Genomic DNA, 12,131 nt, shown 5'->3' with positions numbered 1-12,131 from the left:
GCAATTAATGAGAAGCAACAACTTTGATACGGGGATATAAGTGATGCTGCAATTCATTAACTGATGATGCTATGACCTCACTTTTCACCTAGCATTCTGCACTGAGATGTGTCCTGTGTCCTTGAGAACAAACATTTGTAGAACTTGGGTTCTGTAAGGATGACAAATAGCTGAAGCAGGGATTGTGCAAAAATATCAGATAGGTAAAATAGTTTTAAAAAAAAGCCTATGGCATGCTTGCCTTCATTGGAAGGGGCATCGAGTACAGGATAGGCACGTTATGCTGCAGTTTTATGGAAGTTTACTTAGGCCACACTTGGAATATTGCGTACAATTCTGGTCACCGCACTACCGGAAGGATGTGGATACTTTGGACAGGGTAAGAAAAGGCATAGCAGAATGTTGCCTGGTATGGGGATTTTAGCTAAGAATAAAGGTTGGATAGACTGGGTTTGTTTTCACTTCAATGCAGGAGTTTGACAGGGCAACCTGATAGAAGTCTATAAGATTGTGAATGGCATGAATCGAGGGGATAGTATGAGGCATTTTTCAGGGTGCAGGGGTCAATTACTAGGGGGCACAGTCAGAAGTCACACAACACCAGGTTTATTTGAAATCACAAGCTTTCATAACGCTGCTCCTTCATCAGGAGGAGTGAGGGAATGCACAACGGCACAGAATTTATATGCAGACAGATAATGCCAAGATAATTCCAGGTAATTAAGAGCATCAAAAGATAAGTACAAATAGTGTGAGTGGAATGTCGACAGGCTGAATAACAAGTGTTTGCAGGTGATCAAAAATGTCAAATGGTGTGTGTAAAGTATCAACAACTAAATAACAAGTTGTGGGATGATCTATGATCAGATTAATTAAAGCGTAGAGATCATTATATAAAATTCAAAAGAAGATGGTGCCAGAGACAAACCAAATGGCTGGACTAACATGATAGGTATAAGAGTCGCATTATGAGGATCTAATCAAAATAACAAGTAATCCAAAACTGTCCAAGCTAATTAAATTAGAGAGATAATAGCAAGTTATCAAGATGATGGTATTAAAACAGAACAGTAAGAAAGATTTAGAACATAGAACAATACAGCGAAGAACAGGCCCTTCGACCCTCAATGTTGCGCCGACCTGTGAACTATTCTCAGCACGTCCCCCTATACTATCCCATCATCCATATGCTTATCCAAGGATTGCTTAAATCTCCCTAATGTGACTGAGTTGACTACATTGGCAGGTAGGGCATTCCACGTCCTTACCACTCTCGGAGTAAAGAACCTGCCTCTGACATCTATCTTAAATCTATCACCCCTCAATTTCTAGCTATGCCCCATTGTACACGCTGGTGTCATCATCCTAGGAAAAAGACTTCCACCATCTACCCTATGTAATCCTTTGACCATATTGTATGTCTCTATCAAATTCCCTCTTAGCGTTCTTCTTTCCAATGAGAACAGACCCAAGTCTCTCAGCCTTTCCTCATAAGGCCTTTCGTCCAGACCAGGCAACATCCTTGTAAATCTCCCCTGAACCTTTTTTAGTGCTTCCACACCCTTCCCGAAATATGGTGACCAGAACTGTACACAATATTCCAAATGTGGCCACACTAGTATTTTGTATAGTTGCAGCATGATAGTGCAGGTCCGGAAATCAATCCCTTTACCAATGAAACCTTATACCCCGTATGCCTTTTTAACAGCACTATCAACCTGGGTGGCAACTTTCAGGGATCTATGTACATGGACTCCAAGATCCCTCTGCACATCCACACCACCAAGAATCTTTCCATTGACCCAATACTCTGCCTTCCTGTTATATTTTACAGAGAACAGTATGGTGGGGTTACATGAAGCATGACACGAACCCACGATCATGATTGAGGCTATCCTCATGGATAGTAAACTTGGCTATCCTGCAATGTTGTGTATCTCAAAGGCTGCCTTGGAGGTCGCTTACCCGAAGATTGGAAGCTGAATGTCCTTGATCTCTTAACTGTGCCCCGAATGGGCGGGAACAGTTCTGCCTGACAATTGCTGCGCTGTATTCATTCATTTGTTACTACAGCATCTGCATAGTCTCGCCAATGTATCATGCAAGTCAGGACATACATTCCTATAGCATTTAAGGGAGACTATGTTGGCCAATTCACATGCATCCGTACTGTGTATGTGGTGGGTGATGTTCCCACATGTGATGGTCATAACCATGTCAATGATTTAGCATGTCTGGTAGAAGTTACCATGGCAGGGTTGTGGTTGCTGTTGTCTTGAAGACTGGGCAGTTTGTTGTGAACTTCTGGGGAAGTACTGGAAGACGAAGGTATTCTATTGGTCGTGTCCCGTGTCTGTCTTCTGAGGAGATTGTTGCGGTTTCTCACTGTGAAACATTGGAATTGGTGATCGATGAGATCAGCATCGCATCCCATTCTTATGAGGGTGTCTTTCAGTATTTGTAGGTGTGTGTTGCGTTCCTCCTTGTCTGAACAGTTCCTGTATATAGGGCCTGTCCATAGGGGATGGCTTCTTTTAACACGTTTAGGTTGGAAACTGGAGAAGTGTAGCATCGTGAGGTTATTTGTGGCTTGCAGTGGAGTGAAGTACTGAGGTGTCCATCCTTAATAGAGATGGGTGTGTCCAAGAATGAGTGTGATTCTGAAGAATCCATGTTAAGTCTGATGGTGGGATGCAACTCGTTGATATCGTCTTGTAGTTGTTTCAGTGATTCTTCTTATGAGTCCAAAAAAAAAGTCATCCATGTATCTGGTATATAGTGTTGGTTGGAAGTCCTGTGCAGCAAAAACATCTTGCTTGAACTTGCACATGAAGATGTTGGCATTGGGTTGCAAATTTGATCCCATGGCTGTTCTATAAGTCTGAATGAAGAACTGTTTGTCGAAGGTGAAGATATTACGGTCGAGGATAAGGCAGATGAGTTGTAGGATGACTTTCAGGAATTGGCAGTTGCTAGTGTTGAATACTGAGGCAGATGCAGTGATGCCATCATTGTGGGATGTGTGGTATAGCGTGCCGAAAATTCCATTGTAATGAGGAATGTTTCTGGTTTGACTAGTTCGTGGGTGCTGAGTTTGCGTAAGAAGTCTGTAATACGGCGACAGAAGCTGGGGGTTCCTTGCACAATGGGTTTCAAGATGCCCTCGACATAGCCAGAGAGAATGTCACACAGGGTCCCATTGCCTGATATGGATCTGTCGGTAGTACTGATTAGAGCCTTTATATAACCACGAGGGCCATATATGGCGGCTCAGGAAGTGTTGGTCTGTGTATCGTCAGAAGGCAGTAGAAGTCTCCCACAAGAGATATATGCGGGATGAGAGTGCACAGGATATTCTGAAGGTCTTGATTGTCTGTTATGTTCTTTGGTTGGATTAGCAGGTAATTGTCTGTAGTGTTCCTGGTTGTTCAATTGTCAGTAGACTTCTTTGCAGTAGCCTGTTCTATTGTATATAATGATGGCTCCTCCTTTGCCTTCGGGTTTGATGACAATGTTGTGGATGGTCTTCAGACCATGGGTAGCATTGCGTTGCGCTTGAGTGACATTCTGGGCTGTCTTGCAAACGCAGCTGACAAGTCTGGTGTTGACACATCTCCTGATAACTTGATCATACATGTCAAGCCTAGGGCAACGGCCTTCTGGAGGGGTCCAAATGGATTCCTCCTTCTTTGGTTGCTGCACTGCAGCTTTCTCTATTGATTATTCTTGTTCTTTTTTAATGTATATATATTTGTTGAAAAAATGTTTCACTCCTTTACAAAAATAAACAAGTTATTAAAGTACAAGGTACAGAAAAGTAGAAATAGTATCGTACTGTGATATTACAGTAACATTAACAATAAACTGCCTTGCACTCTTCAAAACATCTCATATTTACTTAAGCCAAATTAGAATAAACTCAAATTAAATTACAATCCACTAAAATCAAGCTACATTGCATTACTCCACTCGCCACACCTCCACCAAAGCTCCCGTCTATGGAAGCAATAGTTATCATATCCATATTTACTATGCCTCTAACCCCCTCCCAATCCCCGGTTCCTGAACCACCATATATGGCCCTCATGGTTATATAAAGGCTCAGTACCGTCGACAGGTCCATGTCTATGTAATTTAGAAAGGGCCGCCATGATTTATAAAATTGTTCTGTGCCACGGCTCACCATACTGTCAGATAATCTTGAGGGATGTACTCCATCACAAGTCTGTGCAACCCTGCAAGACCTGGAGGTTTTTCTGATATTCAATTCATTAGGATGTTCTACCTCGCAGTGTGTAAGAATATTGAATAACCTCTTCCCATGCTCACCCAAAGAGGACAGATTCAGTACTCCCAGAAGGAGGGATATCAAACCTTCCTCAACTTCCATTCCCAGGATCCTCTCCAGCTCATTCATTATGGCACCCCAGTATCCGCGAATCATGTAGCAGGACCAAAAGCAATGTATAACGGTACCTATACATTTGGGACATTTCGGAGAAGATCCTTTCTTAAACTTTGCTAAACTTTCTGGCATCATATGGGCCCTGTGCAAGATCTTCAATTGTATCACCTGTGCTTTATTGCATATTGAAATTTTCGTTACATTCCCCCATATATCCTCCCATTTTTCTTATGACACTTCTTCCCCTAACTCCTGATTCCAAATCTCATGGAGTTTCTCCATAACTTCCAAGGCGTTTCCTCTCTGCAGATGATATATGGTACTAACTGAGAGAGCATCCCCACAACGGAGCACTCTTCTTTTTGTATCTGACTTGTACGGCTGGTCCAAGAGCGTGGTCTTCTTCTATTTATAATCCCTAACCTGGAAGTATCGGAAAAGGTCCCTATTAGGGAATCCCTAATTTTTTTTGACCTAACTGGTTGACCTAACTGGTTGAAAGACATCAAGACCTCTCCCTCGAATAAATCTCCCAGACAGGAGATTCTCTTACCCTCCCATGCTCTGAAGCTGGAATCCATTGACTCTGTTCCAAATTCTGGGGTTCCCACTAATGGGGTGAATAGTGAAGTGTTAAGTAAATTGCCCTCACCCTGCCACATTATCCTCCACGCTTTTACCCGTATTTATAATAAACGGACTCTCACAGTGTCCAACTCCAGATCTCAACTTATCCATAAACTGTAAGTTTATGAGGATACATCTCGCCTGCAATGCCTCAACATCAAGCCATATTATATTCGAGTCATTACACACCCATTTGCCAACACATGACAACAGGGCGCCCATTTGATATCTCTTCAGATCTAGGAGGTCCACTCCCGCCATATCCTGTGGAAGTTGCAGCTTGGTAAATTTAATTAGGGGACACCTACGGTACCAAATAAATGATCCAAGCCACCCAGCAAACCTCCGCAGCACCTGTTTGGGTAATAACTATGGGAGCATCCTCATGGGATATAACAACCAACGAAGAACATTCTTTTTAATCAAGGCTATACAACTTAACCATGATATGGGTATTCTCTCCCATCGCTTTAAGTTCTGCTGTATTCTCTCAAACAACCCGCACAAAGTTAGCTCCGTACAGTTGTCAAAAGGTAGGGGCAATAAACATTCCCAAATAGAGAAAACCTTCCTCTGACCATCTAAAAAGCAACTCCATTCCATCCTCTAGCTTCGGTACTTCCACCAATCCCCCCAAAGGCATGACCTCTGACTTTATCCTGCATCCTGAAAAGCTGGCGAATGATTTAATTTTTTGTATTATCTGGAGTTAGCCAAAATATATCATCAGCAGAGAGAGTAATTTTGTGTTCCCTAATTCCCACCTTTGGTGCCAGTACTTCAGGGTCCTTTCGGATGGCCTCCGCCAATGGTTCAAGTACCAAGGTAAACAGCAGCGGCGATATGGGACATCCCTGTCAGCTGCCCCTCCCCACACCAAACTTGCTCGATTTAACCCCATTCGTGATAACTGCCGCTTTGGGGTCTTTATATAAAACTGCCACCCATCTGGCGAATGCCCCTCCCAGGCCAAAGTGATCTAGAACTGCAAAAAGATACGACCATTCCACCCGATCACAAGCCTTTTCGGCATCCAGGGAGACCACCAAACCTGGCATCAGTCTCTGCTGACATATTTGCACCATGTTCAGTACCCGTCTGACATTGCTGGAGGAGCTGCAGCCCTTGATAAAATCAGTTTGGTCCTCTTTTACAATAACAGGCAGCACCTTCTCCAACCTCAGAGCCAACACTTTTGATAAGATTTTAAAATCCACATTCAACAACGAGATGGGTATGTACGATGTGAAATCCTTGGGATCTTTCCCTTTTTGTAAAATAAGGGAGATATTACCCTTATATGGGTTATACGGGTGACTGCACATCTCCAGAAGTGGTTCAGCTAATGTGTATAAACGCCTTGTACAATTCACTTGGGTACCCATCTGGACCAGGTGCCTTGCTACCCTTGGAGTTGCCTTACCGCCCCTTGCGCCTCCTGTGCTGTCAAAGGTATTTAAAAGGGAAGCGTGATCTGCGTTTATTTCAGGGAGGCCAAAAAAAGGTTTCCACTCTTTCAACTCCATCCCCAAAGCCCTCCGACTGGCATAGAATTCCTGAAATCTGGCACTGGTCTTTATCAGTTCGCAAGTGACGTTGCCAGTTCTCTCCCTGATAGACACAATGGACTGTGGAACACTTTCCTTCCTAGCCAGGTATCCCCATATTCAAACAGTCTTTGCTTTGCAAAGGAGATCGTTCTCTTCACCGCTTGTGAGAGCACTGTGTTCAGAGCCACCTGGAGAGTTGTGATCCGTTGTAATTTGACCACAGATAGTCTGGTATAATATGCTGATTCAGCTGTCTTCAGCAGGGCCTCAAGCATCATTCTCATTGTCAAGTATGAAATAATCAGACCCCACCCCTTAAGAACACTTTGGTGGTCTCCCAGAGCACTGATGGGTTACTGGCCGTACCCCAATTGATGTCCCAAAAAGCCCTGAACTCCCTTGTAATATACTGTACAAAGCTGCCATCCTTCAAGAGAAGGAGATCCATGTGCAGTGCCGTGTGCCTACTCCACTCCCCTTGGTCTTAACATCTAATGGTCCAAAATAGTTATGCCCCGAAATAGTTATGCTCCCAGTCTTGCAGGCCAGCACCAAGTCCAAACGAATCGACGAAACAAAGAACATACCGATTCTTGTGCGGATTGGAGTAAAAGATAAAATCCCCCCCCCCATTAGGGTGGAGACACTTCCATATATTCACTAGCTGTAACTCCTCACACAAGTCCACTAACTGTCAAGACTGCAGACGTGTACCCAACAGTCCCCTTGGTGTCCTGTCTACCCCAGGGTCCATGAGATGATTAAAGTTTCCTCCTATAACTATACGACGCACCCCAACAGCCATTACCTTAGAGACCACGTCAACTAAATATTTATGAGGATGCGCCGGGGGACAGTAAACTTTCAGGATACCACACTCTTCACCGTGTACCAGATCCTTGAGAATGATAAATCATCCATATTTATCTTTGATTTGATCTGTCACCTAAAATGGGTGGTTCTTTTGTACTAGTAAAGCCACTTTTCTGCTTTTGGAGTTAAAGGAGAAGAATACCCTATTGTACCACCACCGCATTCCTCATTACTTCAGATGTTCCCTATCAGTCGAGTTTTGTCTTGCAACAGAGTGATGTCAACCTTTTCCTTCTTAAGAATTGAGAACACCTTTTTCCTTTTAATAAGGGAATGGCTCCCCTTTATATTCCAGGTGCACTGCCCGCATACGACAACTCGCTGTCACCCGAGAGGAAGAAGCCAACTCAATGTGCAGCGAGTGGAAAAAATACAGACTTTATCAAATCTAAAGACTATTCCTACAAACACTACTAAAACTAAGAAACTAACCACTACCCCTAACTTGAACGAATAAACACAAAAAACACAAATCTCCAAAGATCTTCCTCCTCACATAGGAGGCATTCACACTCAACCTTACAGCCATCCTAGCAGCTTCTAGTTAAGACCGCATCCCAAACCCAAGCAATGGGGGGAGAAAAGCAATTATTCACACTCCTCCAAGTTAACAATGGACGCCCACCCCTCCCCCTCCACATCTCAACCCCACACATCTTTATATCAAAGAAGTAACCACCCCTCATCCAGCAAAACCGAACAGTAGAATAACAAATATGTACCAAACAGATATGATATAAATATATCGAAGTTTACACCAAAGCAATACCAAGCTTGTAAGGCCTGAGTCCCCAAAAAGGAAAAGAACAAAGAAAGAGAAAATTAAAAATAAATATGCCAATGCCCACACACACAGCCTTTCCTCTTTCTTCCTTGGTCAAAGTATATTATTTCAGCGAGTTCAAAAATTCTTTTACTTTTTCCGCCGAGTCGGAGTTGTTGACACCTCCCCCATAATTGAAACGTAGCACTGACCGGTACCTCAGAGAATACTGAATGTTTAAATCTCTTAATTTTTTATTCACATCATCAAAGGTCTTTCTTTTCTTAATTATGGCCCCAGAAAAGTCATGAAAAAACATTATCCTAGAACCTTTATAACCAAATCCTGTGGGTCTCCTCACAGTCTTCTTGTTGTTTCTATTATTAATTGCTTTTCTTTATAGTGCTGGAGTCACACTAGGATTGGGCAGGGGTGCTGAACCAAGCTGGACCTGCGCATTGCGATCCAGTGGGCCTGTTTCACACTCACCTAGCCCGACTCAATTTCCAACTCCAGGAACCCTGGATGTCACCTCCTGGGAAATTCAGTAAGGTTTTCGCCCTCCTCATGCTCTGGAAAACCCATGATCCATAAGTTTTTTCATTGACCTTGGTTTTTTAAGTCATCTACTTGTCGCAGCAGGGCCCGAACCTGGCCTTCCAAGGTTTAGACCCGCCACTTGCAGCTCTCCATCACGGCCTCCGAGGTTGTGGTCCTTTGTTCCACTGCTTCTATGTGCCGATCCAGAGCCTGGATCTTCTGTTCATGCTTGGTCAGCATGTCAGTAATCGGTTCCAGCGCTTCTTCGAATATTTTCATGGGGTTTTGCAAACTTAGTGAGTAAATGCTGCTGTTCCACTGAACTTAAAGGCGCTGCTACAGGAGTCGAGGCAATGGCTGCTGGTGTGCCCAACACAGTAGGGGAGTGCCCTGCCTGTTGCACTACCCTTGCTCCCTTTCCTTTAGATGTCTTCATTTCAGCTCCAGATCCAAATTTAAAGGGCCTCTAGGTGCTCTACCTACCTACTTTATACTACAAACATTCCTCAGGGATGACTAATAGGTGTGTGTGTGTGTGTGTGTTTGTGTAGGAGCCCAACTTGCCTGGGGTATGGCACAAAGCCCAACACAGCAGACTGTTCAGACTGCCGCTATCTCGACTCTCTAACTGTTCTTGTTCATTGGTTGTCTCACTGGGCTTGCTGTTAAGACCTTGGGGTTTGTGGAAGAATTCCACTGTGTCTGCCGTGAGGCCAATGAGGTCCATTTTGGTAGTGAGGTACAGGACACAGGATCAAGGTGCCGAGGCAAGCAAATTTAAAAGAGATGTGCAAGGCATATTTTTCCATACAAAGGGTGGTGAGTGCCTGGAACATGCTGCCAGAGGTAGTGGTGCAGCTAACACCTGGACAAATACATGAATAGGAAGGGAATAGAGGGATCCTGTAAATGAAGACAATTTTAGGATGCGTAGGTGCAAGCTTGGAGAGGCAAAGTGCCTGTTCCTCTGCTGTATTGTTTTTTGTTCTTGATCTCTGTCTCCGGCCCGGTTTCCTGTATGCAGCTCTATCTCTCTGTGCCTCCTGCCTGGTCCCTGTATGCACATCTCTCTCTGCCTCCTGCACGGTTCCCTGTATGCACCTCTCTCTCGGTCTCTGGCCCAGTCCCTGTATGCATCTCTCTCTCTCTGTCTCCAGCCTGGTTCCCTGTATGCACATCTCTCTCTGCCTCCTGCCCAGTCCCCCTATGTGCATATTTCTCTCTGCCTCCTGCCTGGTCCCTGTATGCATATTTCTCTCTGCCTCCTGCCCAGCTCCTGTATGAATCTCTCTCTCTCTTTGTGTGATCCAGTCTCTCTCGCTCAAACAAAAACAGATTGCGGGAGAAGCTCAGCAGGTCTGGCCGCATCTGTGAAGAGGAATCAAAGTTAACGTATCTGGTCCGGTGATCCTTGCTCAGAACCTGACATGGAAACTTTAACTCTAAATTCCCTTCACAAATGCTGCCAGACCTGCCAAGCTTTTCCAGCAACTTTCGTTTTTGTTTCAGGTTTACACCATCCGCAGTTATTTTCGGTTGTTTTATATATATATATATATATATATTTGAGTGTGTCTCTGGCCCAGTCTCTATCTGCGGTTGGACTCTGAGCCGTAACCAACCCCTTTTTTTCGGAGTTGGGATTATTTTACGGGAGTTGTCACTCACCTCTCTCCGATCGGGTACTCTGTGTTTACATGTGGAGCAGGTCGTGTTTTCAATGACAGTGCAGATGATGCCGGTAATGATGTAAAACGCCCAGCTCCTCAGTCCCGCACACGGTGCGACAACGGCCGCCATTACTGCGGCAACGCGCGTGCGCACACCTGCCCTGGGTGGCGGGGGAGACGCGCAGAATCAGATGGACCCCCTTCATCCTCACAGTGCTCCCCCCACCACCAGGGAAGAACAGCTGATAGTACAGTGTGTGTGACTGAGGACCCCCTACATCCTCATAGTGTGTCCCAATGGAGCAGATTGTACAGTGTGTGAGCGAGGACTCTCTTCATCCTCATGGTGTGTCTCCATGGAGTTGCAGCTGATAGTACTGAGTGTATGAGTGAGGACGCCATTCATCCTCACAGTGTGTCCCCAGGGAACTGCAGTCCACAGCTCCCACAGCTCCCTAGACTACACCTCCTCCCATCCTGCCCCCTGTAAAAACGCCATCCCATATTCCCAATTCCTTCGTCTCCGCCGCATCTGCTCCCAGGAGGACCAGTTCCAATACCGTACAGCCCAGATGGCCTCCTTCTTCAAGGACCACAGTTTCCCCCTAGATGTGATTGACAATGCCCTCCACCGCATCTCCTCTGCTTCTTGCTCCTCCGCCCTTGAGCCCTACCCCTCCAACCACCACCAGGACAGAACCCCACTGGTTCTCACCTACCACCCCACCAACCTCCATATACAGCGTATCATCCGCCGTCATTTCCGCCACCTCCAAACGGACCCCACCACCAGGGATATATTTCCCTCCCCTCCCCTATCAGCGTTCCGAAAAGACCACTCCCTCCGTGACTCTCTCGTCAGGTCCACACCCCCCACCAACCCAACCTCCACTCCTGGCACCTTCCCCTGCAACCGCAAGAAATGCAAAACTTGCGCCCACACCTCCTCCCTTACTTCTCTCCAAGGCCCCAAAGGATCCTTCCGTATCTGCCACAAATTCACCTGCACCTCCACACACATCATCTATTGCATCCGCTGCACCCGATGTGGCCTCCTCTATATTGGGGAGACGGGCCGCCTACTTGTGGAACGTTTCAGGGAACACCTCTGGGACACCCGGACCAACCAACCCAACTACCCCGCGGCTCAACACTTTAACTCCCCCTCCCACTCCACCAAGGACATGCAGGTACTTGGACTCCTCCATCGCCAGACCATAACAATTCGACGGTTGGAGGAAGAGCGCCTCATCTTCCGCCTAGGAACCCTCCAACCACAAGGGATGAACTCAGATTTCTCCAGTTTCCTCATTTCCCCTCCCCCCACCTTGTGTCAGTCAAATCCCTCGAACTCAGCACCGCCTTCCTAACCTGCAATCTTCTTCCTGATCTCTCCTCCCCCACCCCACTCCGGCCTATCACCCTCACCTTGACCTCCTTCCACCAATCGCATCTCCATCGCCCCTCCCCCAAGTCCCTCCTCCCTACCTTTTATCTTAGCCTGCTGGACACACTTTCCTCATTCCTGAAGAAAGGCTTATGCCCGAAACGTCGAATCTCCTGTTCCTTAGATGCTGCCTGACCTGCTGCGCTTTTCCAGCAATACATTTTCAGCTCTGCTCTCCAGCATCTGCAGACCTCACTTTCTCCTCAATACCTTGACACTCTAGCGAAAACAATTTTAAGTTTGTTCAATCTCACAG

At 45.6% G+C, this 12,131-nt stretch overlaps 1 protein-coding gene across 1 annotated transcript in view; it reads right to left on the bottom strand.

Annotated features, from left to right (window-relative positions):
• lmln (leishmanolysin-like (metallopeptidase M8 family)) overlaps positions 1–10,558 on the bottom strand; it is a 79,780-nt gene extending 69,222 nt beyond the window's left edge. Inside the window, exon 1 of the mRNA XM_060827858.1 lies at positions 10,427–10,558. Coding sequence (XP_060683841.1) covers positions 10,427–10,558 — 132 coding nt within the window. The remainder of the gene's footprint in view (positions 1–10,426) is intronic.
• Between the last annotated feature and the right edge of the window lie 1,573 nt (positions 10,559–12,131).

Source organism: Hemiscyllium ocellatum, chromosome 7 (genome assembly GCF_020745735.1).
Source record: "Hemiscyllium ocellatum isolate sHemOce1 chromosome 7, sHemOce1.pat.X.cur, whole genome shotgun sequence".
In the NCBI taxonomy this organism is placed as follows: domain Eukaryota; kingdom Metazoa; phylum Chordata; class Chondrichthyes; order Orectolobiformes; family Hemiscylliidae; genus Hemiscyllium; species Hemiscyllium ocellatum.
Note: the sequence above shows the minus strand (reverse complement) of the source record. Positions and strands in the feature narration are given on the sequence as shown.